This window comes from Durotheca rogersii, assembly GCF_024521655.1.
Source record: "Durotheca rogersii strain YMJ 92031201 chromosome Unknown GGS23scaffold_3, whole genome shotgun sequence".
Taxonomy (NCBI): Eukaryota; Fungi; Ascomycota; class Sordariomycetes; order Xylariales; family Xylariaceae; genus Durotheca; species Durotheca rogersii.
Genome location: NW_026251234.1, coordinates 2,399,606 through 2,423,243, shown reverse-complemented (window position 1 = coordinate 2,423,243; position 23,638 = coordinate 2,399,606). Strand labels below are relative to the sequence as shown.

Here is a 23,638-nt window from a genome sequence, read left to right as displayed (position 1 = left end):
ATAGAATGCAGTCTCGTTCGGCCAGCATGTCGCCGAGGCATCACTATCGATTTTCGGCGCGATTCTGTTAGCAATTGGGGAGGCAAATCCTCCAATGTGCCATCCACTTCCCGCATCCCTTTGCTCGTCTAAGGTTCCCTGGGTCGCCTAGCGGCCAGATATATTCCCACCTCCCCATCTGCCATAGCGCGACGTCTTCCTTCCCTCCAGTTCATTCCCAGGTCAAGCTAAATGCATTTGCCAGATGGTGCAGAACTTGTGCGTGCCTGGAAGACCGCTGGTGATGTTATCCCACGGATGTCTATGTCTGGGGCTGCAAATCCTGAGGACGCCCGCCCCCAACCCTCCCGGGCAGATCAGTGGTTCTGGCCCTGTCTTCCCCGCGATCTCTCTGATATTGAGGACGGGTGATCATACAGGGAATGATACGACGGGCTTTCGGTCTGCCACTGTCTCGTAGATTGGCCCACCACATTACGGCCCGCGATCAGTAGCCGGCACTATAACCAACAGGTAGTTGCCAGACTCGACCACCAGATTAAGGGTCTGGAGTGGCAGCCGTGTGCGTTCGATGCTTTAAACGATGCTTGCCTAGGGCGTTAGATGTTGTTGCTAACGACGATGTAGGGTTGCAACGGCGTTATGGCGCTTCATGTCCATCCTGGCTGGGGCGTGGTCGCTCGCTGGTGGGTGTTCCGAGAACTGCCACGAGCTCGGGATGAATGAGGAAGAAGGGCACGGACGTGGGCGGAGGGGGATGCGGTCTCAAGACCTGGGGTAATCAACCCACGGGGAGTACCTTAGGTACCTAGGTCCTTACCTAATGTACCTAATACAGTCCCCGGCGGGCCGTTACCGATTAGGTACTTCCCTATGTACCTTAGGTACCGCTCTGCAAGCGCCAACTTTTACCGAGAAACGACACAATAAATGAATATTGGCGTGGCGGACTATTCGTATATCGGCATCTTCACCACACTGGCGAGGCTTTCTCCCCAGATCACCACCCAGCGCTCGAAGGCCGTCGTCACCCCTAGGTATTCCCGCTACGTCCGTCTGCGACGACACCGACACACAGCCTGCCTACTACATTGCCTATGCCGCGAGGTCGCATCCAATCTTTGCCTAGGACAAGGTCGAGGATGCGAGTTGGCGCAGATTGGACCAAGGTCGTAGGACCAAGCTCTCTCCAGCTTCCCGCGCAAGGTCAGGTCCCGAGGGCCGTGAGTCTCCTCCCCGGCCGCGTCTAGAGGCCATCTATGACGCGAAAGCGGCTCGGTACGCGTAGGTGCCGTACTTTGTTACGCGATTGTGCAAATCAGGGTTCATGGTACCCCAGAACTAGGGGTCTCCCGCAACCGACTTTGACGACTTCACACCACTCTGCCGTACCCGCGGCCCACACGGCAAACTAGACACGGCAGACCGCCCAAGCCCCCAAATCGCGGCCCGTCGTCGTCCTGTCATGCGATGGCGGCTTTAGTTGCTCTTCAAGCGCCACTATAGACAGGTACACGAGCACCCAGGTAGTGCGGCCTCGTCGTGTGTGCACCATTCTTAGTCGACCTGTGTTAACGGCCGAGATAGGAACGAACCCGTGCCGAGGCCGGGTCTTATAACTAGACATCCAGCGAGACCTTCGAGAAACAAAACGCCCCCCTCTCATTTTCCCCAGAATCGGCGCCGTTGATTCTGGATCGGACTTGTTTCGCATAACAATCTATGTCTACATCAGACGACGAACTATCCGCCCCCCAGGAAATTCCCCCAGAAAGTTTCCCTGCGATTCATCGTCGTGAGAGCCATACTCTAGAGGGCTGCCAAGCCACCCTGCCGCGTGTAGACGGGGATGTCAGTCACTCACTACCTCTTGTAACGGTCCTTTTATAGGGCCAAGCTCGAGGCACATCTTATTAGGTCTCCTACAAGGCCAGTACCGGGAAGAGTGAGCAGTATGTGGGTAGCATGCTGTATACCTACCTTTATTTTCACTCTGACATCAAATCACTCAGTAGTCTCACTGGGTTGACGAGGTCCCCTATTTGCTGATGACTGCAGTCCCTGCCGCGTCCGGCATTTAGACATAGGCAGTAGGTGCTGGGTGGGATGTCGTCGTAGCGCACCGATGACCACACCCCCCTCCAAGCCCTGTCACCTATTAGGTGAATAAGCGCCACTGTCGGCGTATTCGGATAGGCGTATGGATAGGGAGGGATCTTGGGTGTGTGCTGATTCGGCACGCCCTGCGCGTAGACAGGCTCTCGCTTGTCCCGACGGCGCTGTCTACCACGCATCGTGTAGGACTTTACACGCGCACACGCAGACACTATATGCATATTTACTTGGTGCTTGTTGCTGCAGGACACATTTAAGGTATCATTCTCCGCATTTGGTATTTGACTGGGGCGTTTTTCGGGGTATACAGGCCGGTGCTAGATACCAACTCAGAGAAGACCAAACCTGACTCCCAGCGGCCACAGTATTCGATACGACTGATTTCCTGGCGCTGCTGCTACTCATCAATATCACCTACCTACCACAACGTGCTCTAGGTCGTATCGTCGAAGGTCGCCTTGATGAGAGCACTGATACCTAGAGGGGGTCGATGGACTCCTGGCTGTAGATTCGACCCGAATCTCGGCCCCTGTTCACCAAGGGTGGCCGGACCGAATTTCCCATTCGCGCAATAAAACTGCATGAAGCGGTCGCAAGAGCTTCCTATTGGCGGTTTTCGGTCGAGGCCCGGATGTCTCTGTGTTCGAATCCCGTTTTTATTCCACGAACCAATCGAAGCGGCGAATTCTCTGTAAAAACCATATGTAGAGAAGCGATGCTCCTACTTAACTCTGCCAGGAAGATGGTTTTGTAGAGCTCAGCATTCGACTTACTTGCCAGAGAGCCGGGGGACGAAGTGATGAAGTCGAGAGCCGGAAATACGACACGCCCAATAGCTTGGTCCATCCGGGCTGCACGATCGTCAGCGAAGTGAGAAGCCTCGTGAAGCTCTTCCGGAGAGGATGCCACTCATCAGCAGCACGGAAGACACGACAACGGCAGATACGCCTTACTATACCCCTAAAATTCCTAAACGGGTATGGAAGGATATGCGTCCCACGTATTCCTAGGACTCCGTCGCAGACAACATGTAGACGCAGCCCGCGGTTGGCGCAGCAGCAGCACACCTACTACCGCCAGTACCACGCGACGAAGGGTGATCGGTCGGCTATTCCCATAAGACTAAAACCCGCTCCGAATTCCCCCAGGACGTAACGAGCGCCTACGAGTACAACGAAACGAGGAAAAGGAAATAAAGAAGAAAAGCCACCAGAAAAGGTCACCGTGTTCAAAGTACCGTGTCGTCAGTCGTGTTTAAGCTGGACAGTCGAGCTAGCATCGAGGAGGATCGGAGTAGTGCCGGGGCTAAGGGGTAAAAATATCCGACTGGCTTACAGGGAATAGTATGGACAACACCGTAGTAGGAACCTCACTCGACATACCGCGACCACGAGTGGGAGCTCGAGAGGCTCTCCTGCAGCACCAATCTACAACCATGTGTTGCTCTGCAGCTCCAGCCATTTGGGCCGATTCCACTGGTCGGTGGCTGCGAACTTATTACGTTCGTACCCCCCCTAGCTGGGGAATGGTTGTGCGGATTCCGTGCCAAGATAGTCGGGGTACGATCCAATGGACGCCGCAATTTGCGGCCCTGGGACTCGAAGCGGAACGAGGACCGACTTTCCACTGGAGTCGAACGAGGACCTGGTAGCTCCCGCATACGGAATTCCGCTTGGGCTCCCAGCGGGCTCCTTTTTTTTTTTTTTTTCTCTTCCTTCTTTTTACTGAAGGAGGGGAAGTGATTTTTTGGTATTTCGAGTGCAACACAAGACGCGACCGGAGAGAACGAACACGACAGATAGCGTAATACATTCCCAGTAGCTATCGATGCCCTCTCGGTCAAGTCAGGCCTGGACTTCTTCATCGGGAGCGGCCCCTGGCCTACAGCATTCTAGTTATGGCCCCGATGCCGTCGGGTTATATTACTGGGCTTCCCATATCAGTAACAAATCCCCCTCCAAAGCTCCCCAGGTAGATTGTACTACGATATACGTGCCTTACAGAACGCCGCGAGTTCCTGGGCAATTTCAGGCACGTCTAATGGAAACCGGGGTGGTGAGACTGCGGAAGCCGTATCGACAAGATTAGATTACCTCGACGATTAAGGGCCGCCCTCTGTTATGTGACCGACACGCCGCAGTCTCAGATGTTGTTGCCTCCCTCAATGCCCTTGCGGCATCTCTCCCGTGACGATCAAGTCGGGGGAAAGGAACAAAATAGATTGATACCACGTGTCGGTCTCCTTTTTGGGGTTGGTTGGGGTGTGCGTCCATGCTGGCACGGACTGGTGCTGATGGACCGGACCGTCAGCGCTCAGGGGTCTCTATTCGCACGACTTCGTCCCAATAGGGACGGATTCGTCAAAGACGTCTCCCGAAGGCTTCGGTGGTTGCTCGCGCCCTCCCCCCTTCAGACCCAGCACCTCCAAATAACTGAAAGTCTATAGCCCAGGCTTTAAGTACTGAAACTACACAAGTAAAGGCTCGTGTAGGAAGTGATCTGCGGCCTCTGGGTGATCTAGGTTAATGGCAAGCACCCAATATGTATGATTGACGGCCGCATGTGCTGTCAACTCGGCGGTACCGCATCTAAAAGATGCAGCGGAAGAGCAGACTGGCGCATGGGAGCTCCATCAGAACTTGAGACACGCCCAGGATACGTAGATGGGACGGCATCTCGACGTACATGCTAGCTAGCACTCGTGCCTGCAGCCATGTACGGCGTTTGTTAGGCCACGTCCAAAGCCTCCCCAGATTGTACGAGTGCGACGTGGTGTGGTATGCTCGCAGACCCTCCACAGGGCTTCACGTTCCCGATGTTCCGTTCGGTATTTCGTAGGATGGGCGGGCTCAGAGGCACGCCAGCCCTTCGCAGAAGCCGATCTACAAACGGAATGTTACCCTAGGAATGGTTGGCCTGCTCCCAAATCGGACTGTCCCTCCGAGGTGATCCATGCTGGTGCCATTCGATAGGCAGCGATCCAGGGCGGAACATGCAAGAAAGAAGAAGCGATTTGCATTGCAATATACCAAATGCCGTAGGCGTACAGCGGCCTTCCCCAGATTGCAATCGAGCTCGACGAGAGATTGAGGCTATCCGGCCTATTAGTTGTACGAGAGCGCGGCCTTTGCCAATCCGGAGCGGTCCTCCACCCTTCGATCCGGGGTCGCCCTTTATAAGACGCCCCGACAACCGACCCCTTTCGAGAAAAGATTGCCGTTGGATGATTGCACCCTGGTGGCTGGCAGGATCTTGGCCGCCCTCATTTGGTGAAACTCGGAGCTTTCCAGGCCCCGAACCGTAGAAAAAAGAAGAGATGATGAAAATAAAGAGTTCTCTTCAACGTGTTTACCTGCCTAACCTAGGTACTCTAGACGAAATAAGCGCCCCCGCAGCTAGGGTCCCTTCCTCCATAACGTAATGCCCCGGATACAGACGATACCGTGATGCGTTCCCTCCCATTCCCTTCTCCAGAGGTTGAGCTTGGCGGTCATGTGGCGATGTGCTGAAGCGCGCGGTGGAGAACGGTGCGTGCCACATCCACCGCAACCGACCCGGCGGCGGCGTGCCTCCGCGTCTGAATCCTAGATCATCGGCAATCACTATCTCTCGACTATCGTGGCGACTCACCTGCCCCTCCCCCCTCCTTTCTTTTCTTTCCCTAAACACTCTCTTCTGGGTGCCCCGGTCAGTATCGACAGCGGTCTATCGCTTGCCGCTGTCATGCCCTCGATGGGGTGGCCTAGGTATTAGTCTCCACAAGCGTATTAAGCCAGTCAGTCGATTGATGGATGAGCCAGGGAAAGCCGAAGTAGTGAAACTTCTTCCGTCCCCTCCTCCTGTCCCAGTCTCCCCTCCCGGTTTTCTGCCTCCCTCCCAGGCTCTGACTCACGGAGTCCCCCCCCCCCCTAAAAAGAGCATTGGTAGATGCCATCATAAGATAGACGCGGCCCGGTCCAGACCTGTCGTGATAGTCGAGCATCGCGCCACCCGCTACCCCCAAGTCCGCGCCTACGTCTGTCGGTAACACGTAGGCAGACAGGCCATATCTTTCCCGCCTTCTGCCTACCCGCTCGGAAAATTCCAGGTTGGAGAAACCTAGTCCCTCTTTGTCATGTGGCCGTGTTCCTCCGTGAGTAGTACTAATACCGTACGACCGAGAGTAAATCTGACTACGCCAACTATCCCCTGAATCCGTCCGTCCGTCCGTCCGTCCCTCCCAGTATTCACATCCCCTCCCCATATATCAAGCCGTTCAAAGAAGCTTTCGTCTCCTTAGCCCTTGACCTCTTTCCGCATGTCGAGACCCACCGCGTTCCTTTGCTTAACCCCCGCCCCCCCCCCCGGGTGTTCATGGATTGCCGAAAATCCGGGGGTGGAGCTCGGTTGTATTGGGCGCTCTTATGCCGCTCCTGGGCGGTCTTGGACTTCTTGGTTGTCACGACTCTTTTTTTCCACCTTCATATGCGACTGAAGCAGATGCACTCGGACGCCGCCATCGCCTTGGCGCTAGAGCGATGGCCGTGGTTTGCAGAATCTCAGATGTTGACCTGTTGGTCAACACGAGGATGAAATGCAGGTGCTTCTATCAGTGTATCTATGCATTGGCTGTTCTTTATATAATATGTAAGACTTGGGTTAACTATCTTATTACGCTTCTTAAAGCTGTTATGATATGTAATCGCTGTACCTACATATTTTGGTTAGAGCACTGCTTGGCCTGTTTCACTAGCATAAAACTTCACGTCGCTGCCGTGAATTAAGGCTCATTAAAAATTACTTTTTCCTTTTCTGCTGCTATTTTACTTTTTGGTATCTATACTGACGGGAATCATTTCGAGCATGGCCTCTGTTTGATGGACACATTGGAGTCAATTGTTACGAACTATACGAAATGACTCGCTTTATGCAAAGCACCAATGGTCTGGCGTAGCGATAAACCTCGCACTTTCGTCCCGTATCGCAACTACAGGCCTCTTCCCTGATCTCGGTATCTGATCTGTCACTTAGCATACCACGGGAGTGGTCTATGAAGTCTGGGGTAGCCGTTACCACATGCAACGGCGGAAAACGTGGCTTTATGCCTGTGCTTCTTGTAGGTCGATGTTCTGATTTAGCCGCATCCTCACTCGTGGTAACTGCCCTGCACGGTTCCGCGACTCCGTGTCTGATCTACAACGCACGCAACAGGATACGAGTAGTAACTCCATAGCTCTTCTGAGAATCCGCGTATCCACCACTGAGGTTGTTCGGACGAAACGTGGACGATTATATAAAGCGGCAACTACGACGATCCACACTACATCGAGCCTAGCCATAACCTGGAGTTCTACGATGGTAAATAGGGGTCAGGGGTAACGGGTTCGAGAACCGAGTCGATTTCTAACTACTGCTGGAGACTGTGTCGGGATTGTGTAATACTTGGTTAGAAATCAGCTCGATACAAGCCCGGGGATAGCTGTTTCATAGGTATCCAAGGTGGTCATTCACTCTACTTGTGACGCTTAAATATTATAATGTACGAATGGAATCCAGGATTCATTCTATCATCAACCATCTTGGCCTACTCTGGGTACCGGGTAAAGAAGGTAGGACTTCGCAGAGAGTCATTCGAACTACGAGCATGGCTTTCTCGTCGATCGAAGGGGATGGTAGCTGACACAATATCGTGAAGTAAGCGTCAGTTATAGCTGTACTAGACGTGGTCAAACTGAGGCGCGGTGAGAATGATAATCGTTGGTGGTGAGTGAAGCAGTGTAGAAATGGGTAAAGGTGCTCCTCTCGACAATACCATAGTATCGTTCTTCTATAGTGTATCGTAATGGCCGAGCCAACTACTCGGCTTCATCTTCTCGGCTACTTCCACCAAAAAATAGGACGGGCAGCATCCCTACTCCACTCAATACACGCATATCAATGTCACGTATCACGTATGGCTCTAGCGAGTCCGTAAGGCTAACCATTTATGGGAGCAGAGAGGGAGGCATATCAGGCGTCCAGAAAATAATGTCTAATAAATCATGGTGATTTAGATGCTCAAACGAGGCCGGTAATACGCACCAGAGCCGTTATATACGCCGTATTTTCCCATGACTCTAATTCCTACGCATGCCAACCTTCCTTACCCTTAGTGTCCCTAGAGCTGACTGTAAATGGTCCTGCGCACAGTCGATAGCGCTGTCGAAGAAAAGAGCCTGTAGAGCGTAGAATGGGCGATTCGGTATACATAGAACATCGATCCGTTGGGGCTACTACTCCAAATGAGGTAGGTCCCATCCGTCCACGGAGGTGTTCAGGTTGCCCAGAGACTCGAAGTTAAAGTCCATGGGAGCAGGTAGAGGGCGTCCAGCATTGTTTGGCTGCGCGTTGGACGTGAATATGAACATAGATGGGTCGGATACGTTTATCCCGGAAGCACCGTTTCCCATATTCCACGCGTCAAAACTCGACTGCCAGTTGACGCCGTCTTTGAGGTACCAGTCTTGGCCGTCTACCGCATAGGTCGTCGGGTTAGACCCTCGGCTTCGCCCGACGTTATGTGGCGAGCGGTTAGGCCTCGTGGCGGGTGTCGAGGCGTAACTCCGGGGATAGTTGAGGATCGTTGGGGTTCTCTGAGGCTGCTGCCACTCGGGGGTAGTGAGCCCAGAGTCCGTGTCCAGTGGTATTGTATTGCTCATGATGGTTACGTTGTCGATTAACGATTGTGTGTCAGGCTGGAAATCGGAGGGGGATGGGGCGACGCTATCGATTATGCAAGAAGAAACGATTGACGCCGAAGCAGCCATCGAGGGCGCAGTGGGGGCAGTACTTTCAGTAGCGAGGGCAGCATTGCTGGGCTGTTCAGTGTTCGTATGCGGCGGTGTTGATGTGATATTGGTTAGGGGTGACGAGGATGCAGTTGTATGAGACCGGGGAGAGGGGACATCAGATGTCTTGAAAGTGCCCCATTTCTCATCCGTACGTCGTAGAACATGGGAAGCTTCGTCTGGAAGCTCGACGTTCCACTTGCGGGCGAGGACGCTGATGATGCTGAGGGTCCGCCGCCCACAGAGCCAATCTTCGGCGATCTCTTCAAGGTGTTTCACGCCGTGGATGATGTCCCGCCTCGCCGTTTTCTCGGGGAGGTTTAAGATATGTATGGTACATGCGGAATGTAGCATGTATACCGCAATATTGCAAATCTGGCGCAAGTTATACAACTTCTTATACAGACGCATCAGTTTAGAGATGGCGCCCGCGTTTGCGGTGCATATTCTCCGCGGAGACACATGAAGTGGTAAGGGCGACGTCGTGGGGGAGTATTTGAGGAAAGGCCGGAACAGATGGATGTATTGAAGATGGAAGAACATACTATAGCAGTTAGTCGGCCTATTAGTAACGGGTTATACATGAGAAGAAACGAGACAACGCACTGCACGAGGATGACATTGGGTAATTGTCCCTCCTTGGGCTCGAGCTCCTTGGGCAACTCTTTCCGCCAGTCCTCGAGGCGTCTGTGTAGTTCGCTAAGCTTCTTCAGCTCGACCGACTTGCCGCTTGACCGGCCTATGTGGTTTGGGTGGTAAAAGAACAGCAGGAGATCGCTGCTGATCTCACACAGCTTAGACAGCTGGAGGCCAACAGTGCGAGTCCGTGATGGCTGCCTCGCAGACTCGTCGAAGCCAGCGTCGGTGTACGGACACCAGGCCTCGGAATCCTCGTCTGGGAAGACGTCGTACTTGGGGACGCTATAGGAATTCTTCGGTATCTGCGGAAGTCGACCAAGGTAATTCGACCAGCACTTGTCGAACAGGAAGCAACCCCAGAACGTGACTCTGCGCGCGTCGATCTCTTGCTCATCCAGGTTCTCATTGTCGCTCCTGATGCCACCGATATCGAGGTTGAGCCCCAGGTCCTGCGCCATCCTGAAGCTCATCCCGCTATAAACCCATCCCTTGGCCTCCCGACCGCAGCCGGCCTCTCGAACGGACATCAGAGCCAAGGCCTGGACCGTCGCCAGTCGCGGCTTTTCGTACTCGTCGTTGTCGACGATCAGCCTCTTGGCTTCCGCGAAGAAGTGGTCGCCCTTGGTCCAGCTGTCTCCGACAGTGGCGTAGGCGCAAGGGGCGTCACTGAAATGACACCCCAGGGCAAGCATGGCGTTGACCAGCAACGGCGAGCAATACGCGGTCTTGTTGGGCCCGATGTTAGATCGCCCGCTGAGGAAATCTCGATAGAACAGCTTCCGGGACAGGGTCGTAAAGTAAGGGTAGTGCCAGTTGAAGTACATAGTGAGGAGATGCTTCACATCTTCCGCGCTTGTTGTTACTCCAGACCAACTGGTTACAGGGTCAGCATCGGCGGCGGAGGGACTTTGGGGCACAAATTCCGGATTGGGAGCACCGTGAATGTCCCAATGTATGAGGTGCGACGTGCCGCCGATGAAGCGCGTCGACCCGTTCTCGACGCGCAGTTCGCCCATCTTCCGAGCGAGATCCCTCTCGCCTTCGACGGGCATATCGGTGGTGTAGTCGCCGTCTACCTGGTCCCCATCCTCGGCCGCCTCGTCGGCGAAGTCTTGTTTGAGTATCGACTCCGCTACGGCGTCCAAGCTATCACACGTCCGTATCCGCCTGACGATATCGGGGACATCGTCCTCTTCCGCGTTGAGTATGGCTTCGATGAGGATTTGGAGGGTGGAGGTTCGCGCCTTCATGCTGTCGATCTTCTCTCGGTAGACGCCCTTTCGCCGATGGTCCGAATTGGGGTCGTAGACGCACTCGGTGCCGTAGACGCTCGCGCACGCAGCGCAACTCGGGAGGGCGCCGTCGCATTTCGATTTCCGCCGCCGGCAGGCTATACAGGCACTGGAGAAACCGTATCAGCCTCGGTCCTCTCTCCACCGGCAAACAGACAGAGAGACTGGCGGGGGAAGATTTGCACATACGTACTAACGCACCGACGCTTCTGAATGGAGGCGTCTCCGCCCCTCCTTTGTTTCTTCTTGACAGGGGGCAGAGGAGCGGCGCGATCTGATTTCTGGGACTGCAAGTCGGATAGATCGGACCCGTCCATAGCAATTTATCTGTTGCGGCGCCCGCCCAGGTGGCACAGGCTCTAGAATAGATGTGTATAGTGGAAAGGCGAGCGTAATAAAAACAAGCGAGAGGGCGGGACTTTTTAAGGCGCATGCAGGCTAAGGATTCGTGAACATGGATCTGACCTAAGAACAGCGATCCCCGGGAACTGCCGCGGAGTGGACCGACCCTACCGATCTCTAGGAATTTAGATCAGTCCAGGTAGACGCAGAATCGACCAATTGGCAGGTCGAAGGGCGTTGACGAGGGTGCTAAGTTACGTAGGGGCGTAGACACGCACGGATGGAGGCGTGTAGACGACGTAGATGGCGATATAAGTTGACGGTTGGCATGCTGTGGAGAGAGAGAGAGATGGAGGGAGAGAGGTCGCAAGCCGGTTCCCCCTTATTAGTGGCTCCATGAATCACGACGCCTCCTCTTGGTAAAAGCGACGTGATGGCGCACACATGGCAATGACCTAGCGCTCATTGGCCCGCCACAGGGCCGACGAGCTCGATAACATCCTGGGAATGGGTCCATGATCCCGTCGTGGGGCTCAAGCGAAAATCTGGGGCTTGCAGGCTCGAGATAAGCATCGTTCGCTGCGCCGTCAGGGGTCGGGGACTGCGCGCCAACTGCGTATGGCTCTGAGGCACTCTTATCTACTATATCCACTCACACCAGACGGCTACTTTCGAAGAACGAACCAACGCCCAGACGCTCTTATAAACGCCTACTTAGATGGGTCTGCATGCGCACGGATAGGCGTGCGCGGATTATAAGCCGCACGGGAAGAGAGAAGAGGGAGCAGAACCCGAAGGGACTCGAGGTTGGTTGCTCAACTGCTCTAGTCAGCTTACCGCAGAAGACGACAGAAGAGAGATGAGACGTCCTGGTGAAACCCGAAGCTGCTCCCGCCTATCACGCAACAACAACTCTCGAGACATGGAGGATGAGTGCATATACATACGCGGGATGAGAAACGATAGGTATACAAGGCAGATAGTTGAGAAATTGAAGCGCTGAGCTAGGAGTGTGTAATGCGGAATTGCCGGGCTCTTCTTCTACCAGTCCATAAATATCCCAAAACGGCCGTCCATCTAAGTATTCGAAAACACAACACGCCGTGAGTGTGGAACTTGCCAAACCGCCCCCTGAGGATGCCAAGTGTGAGAACCCGCGCTACTGATACAGAGACCTTACAAATTCATACACGATCATACAAATACGACGAGCCCGCCCTGGGGAAAAGAAGAGGGCCAAACTGCGAGGTAAAACAAACAGGGAAAAAAGATGCACGATCCACGTCCGCTCATGCTTGCGCCTGCATGCCAGACACAGGTGCATAAGCGCGCGCCACGATGCTTATCATCTCAGCTCGGGGCAGTTCCTCGAGATGTCGCAAGCGATCTTTTCCGCCAAGGCATCTGAACGAGCGGTCCCGTTAGCACAGATCTAAGGAAGCAATCGTGGCTTATGTGACGATACGAAAAAGAATTTTCCAAAAAAAAAGGAAAAGAAAAAAAAAAGCACTTACAGACCGTGGCCAACGGGTGGCCGGGCGGCAAGAACGGGAAGGCCGATGCGTCGACGACGCGCAGGCCCTCGACGCCGTACACGCGGGCGCGGGGGTCGACGACGGCCATGGGGTCGGTGGGCTTGCCCATGGCGCAGGTGCTGGCGCCGTGGAAGATGGTGTTGAAGTTCTTGCGGATGGCGTCCTCGATCTGGCGGTCGGTCGCGACGCGGGGGCCGGGGAAGGCCTCGTCGGCGGCGCCGGGGCGGCGGCCGACGGCGAGGCGGCGCATGGCGTCGGTCTGCCAGAACTCGCGGGCGCGCTTGAAGCCGGCGACGGCGACGTCGACGTCGGCGCGGTCGACGAGGAAGTTGGGGTTGATGGCGGGCGCGACGGCGGTGTCGCGCGAGGTGATGGCGACGGACCCGCGCGAGCGCGGCGCCCCCAGCACCACCGCCAGCGACGCGTAGTTGAACCCGTCGTGCGGGTCCGCGCCCCGCGAGTGGTTGCCCTCGCCCAGGTAGCTCCCCAGCGTCACGTACTCGACGTCGGGCCAGTCGGCCGGGTGCGCGTCGAGCGCGCGCACCGTCGCCGGCGCCATCCCCCGCCGCAGCCGCTCCGGCAGCTTCTCGAACCCGAGCATGTCCGTGTTCGGGTTCGTCAGCATCCCCGCCGCCCCGTTCACGAACAGCTCCGTCTGCGCCGCGTAGAACCCCGGGTCCAGCAGCGACGACGTCGTCAGCACGTTGACCCGGTGCGTCACCCCGAAGTAGATGTGGTCCTGCATGTTCTGCCCAACGCCGGGTCGGTCCGCGACGACGGGGATCTGCGAGAGTCATCGTTAGTACCCAGCGCCAGGTGGGAGATAAGTACTTCTCTTCGCGAACGAGCGTATATAGGTATAGATAGCTGCGTCGTGGAAGTACGCTTTGTACTTACTGTCGGAAGGTTAGCACAAACGGGTTACTTTCGTGTAGGCAGAGACTTCAGACCGAGCTGGGTGCAGTGCCTTCTGGGGAGGGGTATGAATGCGAACCTTTTAACCCCTTGAGTAGTTTTGCTGGGCCAACACCAGAAGCTTGCAGTAATTGTGGCGATCCGAAGACTCCGCTTGATACGATGACCTCCTTGCGTGCAGATAGCGTGTATTGCGTCCCCATAGTATCAACCCGAACGCCAGCAGCCTTTTTTCCTTTGAATAGAATTTGCTTGCCCTGAGTTAGGTGGTAGACGGTCAATTCAGGGTATTCGAGGCCCTTTTGAAGAAAGGACGTCTCCGAGGAGTCTCGCAGCATAGTATCGGCGTTGATCGTGAATATGTTGTAAGAGTGCCCCAGAAGCTCGCCGCTCTGGAACCCATCTCGCGGGTTAATACCGATTTGTTTAAGTCCTTGGCTCGCCCACGTAGCGAACGCATGCACGTAGTTGGCAAACGATAGAGAAAGGGGACCGTTTCGGTTGTTCTCGGCTAACACCTGGGCGTCGTACTGGAGTGTTACGTTGTCGAATTGTAGGCGGTTCCTGGGAGGAGTGAAGTTCCCGCTCTTCCGGTAATAAGGGAGGAACTTTTGGAACTCGTAGCTACTGTCGCCAACAGCATCCGCCCACATCTTGCTAGCCTGTTTATTGGGGCGTTGGTACACCATATAGTTGCGACCTGAACACCCGCCGAGCATCTTGCCTCTACCGTAGTGTATAGAGACACCGTAGGCACCCTATGTGACAACCCGAACAGTTAGATTCGTCACGGCTTGTGTGTGTGTTAGACAACTGCCACTTACAGCTTGAGGAGTTGTCACGTATCCCCAGTCGGCCAACGGCTGCCAGTCGTCGGGACTCTTGCCAACATACACATAGTCGGTAGCCGGCACCTGGCTGAGATTTCCGTTGCCGAGTTCGTAGAATGTGCCCGCTTCGACGACGGCGACACTGCCGGCCTTTTGCTCGACTAGCCGTGTGGCTATAGTGAGACCAGCGGTTCCGCCACCAACAACGACGTAGTCGTAGGTGGCGTCGTCTCCAGGAATGCCAAAGGATGATCCGGTAAGTCCTTGTGTATCGAATTTTATCGGGCCGCCGAGCGCCCAGCTCACGAAGAGAGCCGTAAGAAAGGCGGGTTTGAGCATGATGCCGACTCAAAGCTTCGCAAACGAGTGAAGATATTGGCTATGGGTACAAATGAAATGGGTAGCAAGGAAATAAACGGGAAAGCAGAAGAGTACAAATGAATGACTATTCTGTGATGACGGTGGTTCCCTGACTCTAGAATGATGATTAGAACGTCTGAAAGCCTCCTTTTATAATCTTTCTACTGAAGCTTAATAGGGGGCGATCACGATTCCATACATAATAGTCCGAAGTGGTAATCACACCCAACTACTATTGGGAAGCCTCCAACTCTTCGCCTCGTTTCGATAATGGGAGGGATCGTTAACTGAGGGAGACACGCCAGCTCTCTCGTCCTATGTTTCCTCAACTCGGCCTTGCCTTAGACTAGCAATAGCTTCCGTAAACGTAAGACTCTAGGGCCTCTGTTGACTCACCTGGCCCCTAGGTGGCTGTAAAAACCATAGCCGACCTGCTCGCACCCGCGGAGACGCAATCCCGCCGCGTCAACAAGGGGTGTGAAGGACGATGATGTGACTTCATAATTCTGAGAACGCGATGCCCTATCCGCTGCTGAACGTCGAGAGGATTGTCGTATAGACCGGGCCGTGTCTGACTTCTTCTCAGCTGGGGCTTAACGTCGTTTAGCTGAGGCTGTCGCGAATCATGCGCAGCGTTCAGCCCTATTTCGGAGGCTGAATATGGAGGGCACCAGACTTTTTGGCGTTGGCATGGCAGGATTCCTCGTCCATCACGCGAGGAGGCGAGACACGAAAAAATCAACTATGCTGCCCCCTAGGTCACGCATGTAATACACGCCGACGGTAGATCCCGTGGTACAGCAACTGGGCCATGTTCAAAGCCATCGTTGATGGCGCATTCCTGACAACGAAGATTACTAGGATGTATCTTGTAAAGTGCAAACGCAAGTCCTCGATAGCAGGTTGGGCTATGGAAGGAAGGATAATCGTGCCATGTTAAGTCTAGAGGCCAATAGTTGGTGGTGATGGCCTCCTACTATTCATAGAACTACTACCAGCCCTCAGGAACAGACTATTTATGCGGCGCGTGCTTTCTACGCCATGCGGGATGGGCATGGGGTAAGATAGGCGAGGTGTCAAATAGGAGAAGCAAGAACTCGGACTACCGCATTCAGTATAGATTTGAGCTATTTGACATATTATTGCGCCCCGAATCCTCCTTGGGATAACATGAGCGGCGTAGTTAACACCCTTTTCCTTGGAGCACGGCATCTAGGACTACTCGTCCGTCCCCGGGGCCGAATCTCAACTACTAATACTTCAACTACTAATACTTACCCTTGGTGGATCCCTCCCCGGCAGGCAGCGTGGCAGGGTCAGGGCTATATACACCCGGCAAGCTGGTAATACGGATAATTGCGAGCCGATAGGACGGGGACCGGCACTAGATTCCCGAATTCATGGTCCTCGAATCTAGACTCCCACTCTCCCTCTCTCTCTGGCCTTCATCTCGTCAGCGCACCCAATGGGAAGCCAGAGAGGTAGACGCGGGCTGGGCAAAAAGGGTAAGCATATCGAGACTCGACGTGCAGCTGCGCTTCTAGAAGCACTCCCATCCCTGACTGCCATGCGCCCAGCATTACCAATCCAGGGGTCCGGGAAAGGGGGGAGAGGGCGCCCAGCCGATCGCAAGCGAGGTAGGTTACCTCTGTTGCACGACGCATGCGGCGCTGGCGAACGACAGGCTTAACCCCATGGCGTTGCCGCCTTCATCTTACATGCGTCGGGTAGATTCTCGTAGTGACAATCGCGTGGGTTCTGCGTCGCGTGCCTTGCACACACAGGTCTCGAAACAGCCGTGAAAACCCGAGAGGAGACTAGGAATAACAATGGGGCATGTTCGTCCGTAACAAGGTTGACGTGGTGGAAGATATATATACAGGGCTTGAAATGCAATACATATACACATATATATACAGTTTATCCCTTTCCTTCTATATACCCAACCCTCCCTGTAGTGTCATCCGGCTCGTGATAGTAAAAATAAGTCGTACAAGAAACGGCGACCCGCCCGTTCCACCAGCGAGAGCACTCTATGCCTCGGATACGTATGACCTTAGACTCGTCCGCCTGGGACCTCTACGCCTTGGGCCTCTACGCCTTAGGCTTCTTGGTCTTGGGCTTCTTAGTCTTGGGCTTGGTGGGTTGGGGCTTAGCCGGCTTGGGGGCTGGCTTCGGCTTCGGCTTGGACTTGGCCGGGCTCTTGGTCTTAAACTCGCAGTTGTGCGGGTTGCCGAGACCCTCGCGGGTGGGCTTGCTGCCGATGCCGCAGAACTTGAGGTCCTTAGTGTAGTAGACGCGCAGGGGCCCGGGGCGGTTGCCCGCCTTCTTCGAGTTGAAGGCGTAGGGCTTGTTGGTTGAGAGCAGGGGAAGCTCCCAGACGTCCTTGGTGCAGCCCTTGGCGAACTTCATGACCTTGCCTTTGTTGTCGAACTCCTTAGGGTAGCCGCTGGCGCCGGTATTGGTCTTCGCATTGCGGAAGAAGCCGATGGCGCGGTCCTGGCTGACTTCGCCAAAGAGCTCGCCCTTGTTGGTGAGGCCACCACGGCAGATATAGGACTAGGCGTCGGCGCACGTTAGTACGGAGACCGGAAGGGGCGTCGCCGCCGAGGGGAGCCTCGGGCGGTTGAGGCGGCACCGTACCTGACCAGCGCGGGCTTCGAGGGAGAACTCCTCGTTAGGCACGGGGGTGGCGATGACGGCGGTAGCCGCCAGGAGGGTGAGGATGTTAGTAACGCCGACCATGGTGACTCAAGTTCTTGGGTTGAGAAGCGAGGGTATGCTGTCTAGCAGTATAAACGAAAGTAAGAAGTGACTATGCACTTGGATAAAGGAGTGTGAGGTCAAGAGGAAAGGACTGTAGATTGACTCGAAGGTCAAGTTGGTTTGTGAGTTGTGCTTGGTCGTTCTCCGGGTCTCATATGAAGGCGATCGGGATGGATAGATATATACCTGTCGCCGGGCCCTCGAAGCCCCTTCAAGGACCGACCGGTCGTTCCTAGGTTTTCCATCCTAGCAATGAGTACGGAGAGTAGCGATGTTTCGTCTCTGTATGGACTTGCAGTCAGCGTGGCCGTGTAGGCTACCCGAGATGGTCAATGAAGGGAATCTCCTATCCATCTATCGGCGACCGGAGACCCTGTTTCTACAAAGCCGTCACGAGAGAGACGGGGGTTCCGGCCGAGCAAAGAGAGTGCACATAGAACGTCGGGGCGGATACCTCTAGGCTCCAAGGGGTGGCGGGCGAGGTGAAGGATCCGATGATCTCGAGGCCTGAAACGGGCGTGCGGCCGCAAACCGACGCTAGCAGGATTCGAGGGCAAGAGAGAGGGCGAGAGATGGATTCCGTGCCACCACGCCGCCTGTGTCCTGGGCGTACCTATTTGCATCAGCTGTTAGTCCCTGAGGTGGGCGTAGGTGAGATCTATCGACAAGAGCACGCAAGCAGGCAGACATAAACTGACAATCAGTTATCAATACCTACCAACCTACCACCCCTTACCGACAAGGCCGTAAATTATCGTGCATCTCCCTCGTCATCTCGCCGTCCCTCCTTAGGTACATACCTACCTACCTGCGGGAGGTACCTCTTCTTAACATGTCCGCTGCCTGGAGCTACGATATCTGCGTCCCGAATCCATGAGAGACGTGTGAACTCGGAGTGAGCAGGGAGGTATGTCTAGGTAGGTAGGTACGCAGAGGTTTGCCGTGTCGAGGAAGAGGTACCTAACCAGACCTAGGTTACAGACCTGATAGCGCCAAGCAACAGGTAGATTAGGTCCCTCTTCCTACCTGTAGGCACCGAGGTTAGGCGCCTCCTTTTAACGTCTTGCAACGAATACGTTGGTAGGTATTTAGGCGCGTACCTTAGGTACTTAGGTAGGTAGTCGACTCCAAGTAGCCCCTCGAGATACCTACCTATGTACCTACCGTACCTTGGAATGAGGACTTCAGGTAGGTGAGTAATCCGAGGGGCAAAGGCCCAGGGGTTCGGTACTGAACCCTACCTGTAACTGGGAATTTAGGCAACGAAATTCGACGGTTCGCGTTCGTGGCACCGCCCGGGATGCGAAGCTCGAAATACAACGGGTAGGTATAAGCATAAGAGATACTCATAAGGCTCGTATGGTGGCGCGGTTTCGAAGTGGCACCCTGGGCTTTTAATAGACAACCCGCTCACCTTCGCCTCGTGTCTTCGGGGCAGGCCAGGAAATTGTGCGCCTCAGGTAGGTGGACGGCACGGCGAGCTGTTGTTTTGCCCATATTGAATAGCGTCCGCCAGCACCCAACTGGTCGGCGCACCACGTCATTGGCGCGGCCGGGAATGGAGGATATTTTTAGACGTTGGCCTCTTTCTTTACTCCCATGCATGCCGCCCATTAACCATTGCACTTCTGCTAGGTCTCCTTGATCGTGTGTGACATTGGATTCAACGGGAGATGAGAGCGAAAGGGAGACAGCAACTCTTTTCTTCTTCATCTCTTTCTCTTTTTTTCTCATCATCTTTTTGCCTGTGTTGCAACGATCTTCTCCCACATCCGCCCCAGGCCGAATCCCAATCCAGCCCACGAGAGCATTCGTCTTCGAAGTGGCCGACAGAGGGTCATCGCCTTTCTGCTTCTCTTGCTTACCGTATCCGCCCCGTAGTGCTAGGGAGCAGAGAGAAGAAAGGACGAGAGAATAGAATAGAACGCAGAACAGATTGATCAAACCATGCCGCACGTGCAACTCAAGATCGAAGACGAAGCCGCACCAGACTTCGCGCCTGGCGTGGTTGAGATTCTCAACTCAGCCTTCGCACCGGAGAATCCGACACCGGCCCGCGAAGCCGCCCAGGCCATCGACGCTCTCTGCATCGAGGATTATGAGAAGAACGGCACGGCAAGCTCGACCCTGTGGTGGTTCTGGGATCTCATTCACGACCTGGCTCGCCAGGTCCCCTACGACAGCCCCGAGCAGGACCGGCTAGCGGCGGTCATCCAGGCGCTGCACGACCTGCCGCCGAAGACGGTGAACCTGGGCGAGGACTGGGGCCTCGGCAGCCAGAACCCCGTCGAGATATGGACCAAATTCCCCATGTTCGGCAACACGCTCTACGACAAGCTCAACGGCGACAACGACTCGCGGGCGCCCGGGGAGGTGCAGAAGAAAGAGCGCCGCGTCAACATGCAGGCGTACGCGGCGAGGGTCGCGGGCCTGGGTCTCGTCCCCTTCGAAACGTATGCGATCTGGGCGCTCGTCGACGCTCTCGAGGGCACCATGACGCCGATCCGGGGCGCGCCGGATGAGGTGAACGAGGACCCCGCCGCGGTCGAGGACATCTCGTACAAGGTCAAGGCGGCCGCGATGTGGATCATCCACGGCGGGCACTTGTTGTACGGGCGCGACGAGGAGGTGACTGGCGCGACGGCCGGCCCGCTGTGGAGGCTCCCCAAGAAGGAAGCGAACAAGCTGCGCCGCAAGTTCAGAGGGACCGACGGACTATGCCCGCTGCGATGGCAGCTGTGGAAGGAGAGGTTCGCCGTCATCCGGGACACGGACGCGCTGGACGCGGTGACGCGAAAGCAGGCCGGCGATGCGTACGCGGCGATGGACAAGGTCGAGAAGAGCCAGGGGGCATGAAGCATGGACGCGAAGAGGAGGATGGTGCTTTTTAGCAATTGTTCTTCATTTAGATCTGGTAACGATAACGAGTAACAGGCCGAACCCGCTAATTCCGCCATCACGTACCTGTTGTGTATGTACGGGTGTTGGAGACGAGAGCCCTGGTCAGCTGCTCGATTTTTTGCACAGGTATCGCTTATAGGTACCTGGTGTAGGCGTATATGCGCTATCCCTAGTCCCGTCCGGTCGAGATACCGTAGGCAGGTAAACACGTAAAAGACAGGGGATGCGAGGGAACCCAGCACCGACCTAGGTGCTAGGTATGTACCTAGCAGTAGGCAGTAAGACACGTAGTGAGGTGCGTGGTGGGTTGCTGGGACCGGGGAACGATCCCGACAGGGAGCACATCCTCCAAAACTACCCAACCCCGCTGCCCTCATTCCTCCCGCAAAACATACCAGGGGATTGCTGCTGTCGGTTCTGCAATATCGCGGTATCTGGTAGGTGCGAAAATCCGGGGAAGATTAACGGGACAGTATTATGTGCCGGGGCCTAGCAGTAGCAGGTAGGGGACTTACACACGGTCGTCTTGGAGTTGGGCGGGAGGGTTGTCACTTGGGTACGAGTAACACATCTGCTCTCGTTCTGGTTTTAGCGAACAGATAACTTTTATTTGGATTCTTTTTACACTTGGTATCTGCAAACGAGCCGTTATCTGGGGGGACATTCGTCTAGTAACTGCGAGATCAAGGGAGCTTGTGCTCGTTGGCCGAGCTCGCCCAACACGAAAACAAAAATAGGTGGACACACGATAACACCCACATCCATACTCTACATCTCACCAACACACTTCACCCATACACTACCCCCGTACACCGACACACACAAACACACAAACCTCTACATCTCTCAACTCCTATCGCCATATCATGCCGTACTTATTTTCACAACTGTATGCAGTGTCTTCTTTTGTCGTAGGCCCCCTTAGATGGTAATGACGGCTCGGAAGCGAACGTTGCCGCTCAACATGGCATCTTTCGGAGAAACTCGAGTCAGCAGGGGGGGGATTCGTATGTAGAGACAGTGCGGACGTATGCTTACCGTAGGCTTCTTGGGCCTTGTCTAGAGGGAATTCCTGCACGACGGTCTCGATGTTGTGGCTGTTGGCAAAGGCGATGGCCTCGGCCGAGTCGCCCGAGTGACCGCCGGGCCAGCACTGGACCGAGACGCCGTACTTGAGCATGACGAAGGTGTCGACGGGGACCTCGCCGGGGACGCTGAGGATGAGCAGCTTGCCGAGGATGCCCGCGCCCTTGAGCAGCGGCGTGATGGCCTCGGCCGTCCGGGCCGTGCTCACGATGAGCGACGCGCCGCCCAGGTTCTTGAGCGCCTCGCCCGGGTCGCCCTTGGACGCGTCGATGTACTCGGCCGCTCCCAGCTCGCGCGCCGCCCTCTCCTTGTCCGCCCCGCGCGAGATTGCGATGACGTGGTAGCCCATCTGCCTCGCGTACTGGATCGCGAGATGGCCGAGCCCACCTAGGCCCTGCACCGCTACCGTCGCGCCCGGCTTGAGGCCCATGTTGCGTATCGAGTTGAACACGGTGACGCCGGCGCAGACGAGGGGCGCCGTCTTCGCCGCGTCAACGTTGGCGGGAATCGGGATGGCCGACTCGGACCGGATCAGACAGTACTCTGCGTCTGCGATGCGCGCCAGCCGAGTTAGTCTTCCGCGGATACGCGCGACGGGTTAGGTAGAGGAGTGGTTCACACAGGAAGCACGGTCACTTACAGCCGCCGTTCTTGTTCTCCCCGTTGATGATAGGCGCGTCGCACATCTGGAAATACCCTTGCTTGCAAGCCCTGCAGGTGCCGTCGTGGCCGCCATGCCAGCCGGAACCGATGCGGTCACCCTCTTTCCAGCCGGTCACGCCCTCGCCAACGGCGGCGACCTTTCCGATGATCTCGTGGCCAGGAACAAGAGGGAATCCTCCGCCCATCCCATTGTATTGAGCGTACACTGTAAAAGGCCGAGTTAGTAATAGATCTGCCGAAGGACATGTCCAGTGACCGCGTGCTGGCTCCTGCGTGATCCTAGGACTACATGGCGAACAAGGAGGAGCGAGAGGAATAGGAGGAGCGGGAGGAATAGGCAAACGGCTAACTCGTAAGCCGAACCCCGAGTCCGAATATACGAGACGGAAGGCCACGTACTATCGGAGTAGCACACGCCACAAGCGTCAACCTTCACGAGGATCTCCCCCTTGCTCGGAAGCTTTAATTCGGTCTGCTCGATGGTCAAAGGCTGACCCTGAGCCTTGAACACAGCCTGCTTGTAGGTCTTGGGGAGAGACATGTTGTCTGTCTTGATCTCGGGCTTGGTACTGCTAAGGTTGGTGCTGCCGTTGGTTGTGGGTGTTTTTGGGGATGGTGCTTCGGTCTTGGGAGAATTCGAAGAATGACTTAGGAGGCGCTTAAGCTTTCCCCTGAGTTTGGATTCTGGCATTGGCGACTTGCTGCGGGATAGGGTACAACAGGACGACTCTTATCAACGGAAGAACGGAAGAACAGAGGTGATATATATATATATATGTGTATGTATGTATGTGTGTATATACTATACAATATCAAGACATCTAGACAGGAGACAAAATCGGGAAGTTGTACAAGGGCGGAGCGGAGGAGTTTCGCGATGCCTACCATCATGGAGCATTGCTTTGCAATCTCGCATCCGGAGCTGCTTAGTGATTTGATTTGATTTTTCCAATTCTTTTCCTGTTACGAGCAAACACATGCAGGAAACGCGGAGCGCGGCATAGATGGAAGAAGCATTAACAAAGAGCTGAGTCCTAGAGTTGTACAACACTATCTGCAGTCATATTTGATCCAACATATCAGCCTACTGGCCTGGTCCAAGTAAGGGGGGGTAAGGGAGAGCGGGAGTTACCGAAACAGGCTGGAACATAACATCATGGTAAGGATCGCTCTCTTTGTGTCGCGCATACCGCATCCCCAAAGCAAGACATGGAGGAGAAGCAGGTGATCCAGCCGGAGCTCTGGAGTCTTAGTAATTGGTTCCCTGACCAATTCTCGTCACGGGAGATGCTTGATTGGTGCAGGGCAACTCCGGGGATACTGGGAGGGGAGGGGAATCCAAAGGAGTTTTCAGCTCCTCCTCCTCTCACCCCGGGCGGCCTGGCCCA

The 23,638-nt window shown here is 55.2% G+C and overlaps 5 protein-coding genes across 5 annotated transcripts; 1 reads left to right on the top strand and 4 right to left on the bottom strand.

Annotated features, from left to right (window-relative positions):
• Positions 1 to 8,065: 8,065 nt before the first annotated feature.
• GGS23DRAFT_553131 (fungal-specific transcription factor domain-containing protein) lies at positions 8,066 to 11,560 on the bottom strand. The gene is made up of 3 exons (XM_051515458.1): positions 11,042 to 11,560; positions 9,528 to 10,961; positions 8,066 to 9,465 (listed from the first exon to the last, which is right to left on the bottom strand). The coding sequence occupies exons 1-3, from the start codon at positions 11,167 to 11,169 to the stop codon at positions 8,367 to 8,369; spliced, it is 2,661 nt and encodes an 886-aa protein (XP_051375722.1). The 5' UTR covers positions 11,170 to 11,560; the 3' UTR covers positions 8,066 to 8,366.
• A 324-nt stretch (positions 11,561 to 11,884) lies between these two features.
• GGS23DRAFT_615682 (putative glucose-methanol-choline oxidoreductase) lies at positions 11,885 to 14,813 on the bottom strand (the record flags this gene model as incomplete). The annotated part of the gene is made up of 5 exons (XM_051520729.1): positions 11,885 to 12,598; positions 12,709 to 13,513; positions 13,561 to 13,562; positions 13,724 to 14,402; positions 14,469 to 14,813. The coding sequence occupies 5 exons, from the start codon at positions 14,811 to 14,813 to the stop codon at positions 12,540 to 12,542; spliced, it is 1,890 nt and encodes a 629-aa protein (XP_051375721.1). The 3' UTR covers positions 11,885 to 12,539.
• Positions 14,814 to 16,758: 1,945 nt separating this feature from the next.
• On the bottom strand, positions 16,759 to 17,968 carry GGS23DRAFT_553125 (uncharacterized protein). Its single transcript, XM_051515457.1, has 2 exons — positions 17,478 to 17,968; positions 16,759 to 17,393 (listed from the first exon to the last, which is right to left on the bottom strand). Exons 1-2 carry the CDS (start codon positions 17,577 to 17,579, stop codon positions 16,929 to 16,931), a joined length of 567 nt encoding a protein of 188 aa, XP_051375720.1. The 5' UTR covers positions 17,580 to 17,968; the 3' UTR covers positions 16,759 to 16,928.
• A 1,153-nt stretch (positions 17,969 to 19,121) lies between these two features.
• GGS23DRAFT_553122 (uncharacterized protein) lies at positions 19,122 to 20,655 on the top strand. The gene has a single exon (XM_051515456.1). It carries the CDS (start codon positions 19,548 to 19,550, stop codon positions 20,454 to 20,456), a length of 909 nt encoding a protein of 302 aa, XP_051375719.1. The 5' UTR covers positions 19,122 to 19,547; the 3' UTR covers positions 20,457 to 20,655.
• A 432-nt stretch (positions 20,656 to 21,087) lies between these two features.
• On the bottom strand, positions 21,088 to 23,080 carry GGS23DRAFT_553120 (dehydrogenase). Its single transcript, XM_051515455.1, has 4 exons — positions 22,650 to 23,080; positions 22,228 to 22,455; positions 21,540 to 22,136; positions 21,088 to 21,472 (listed from the first exon to the last, which is right to left on the bottom strand). Exons 1-4 carry the CDS (start codon positions 22,939 to 22,941, stop codon positions 21,423 to 21,425), a joined length of 1,167 nt encoding a protein of 388 aa, XP_051375718.1. The 5' UTR covers positions 22,942 to 23,080; the 3' UTR covers positions 21,088 to 21,422.
• Positions 23,081 to 23,638: the final 558 nt, after the last annotated feature.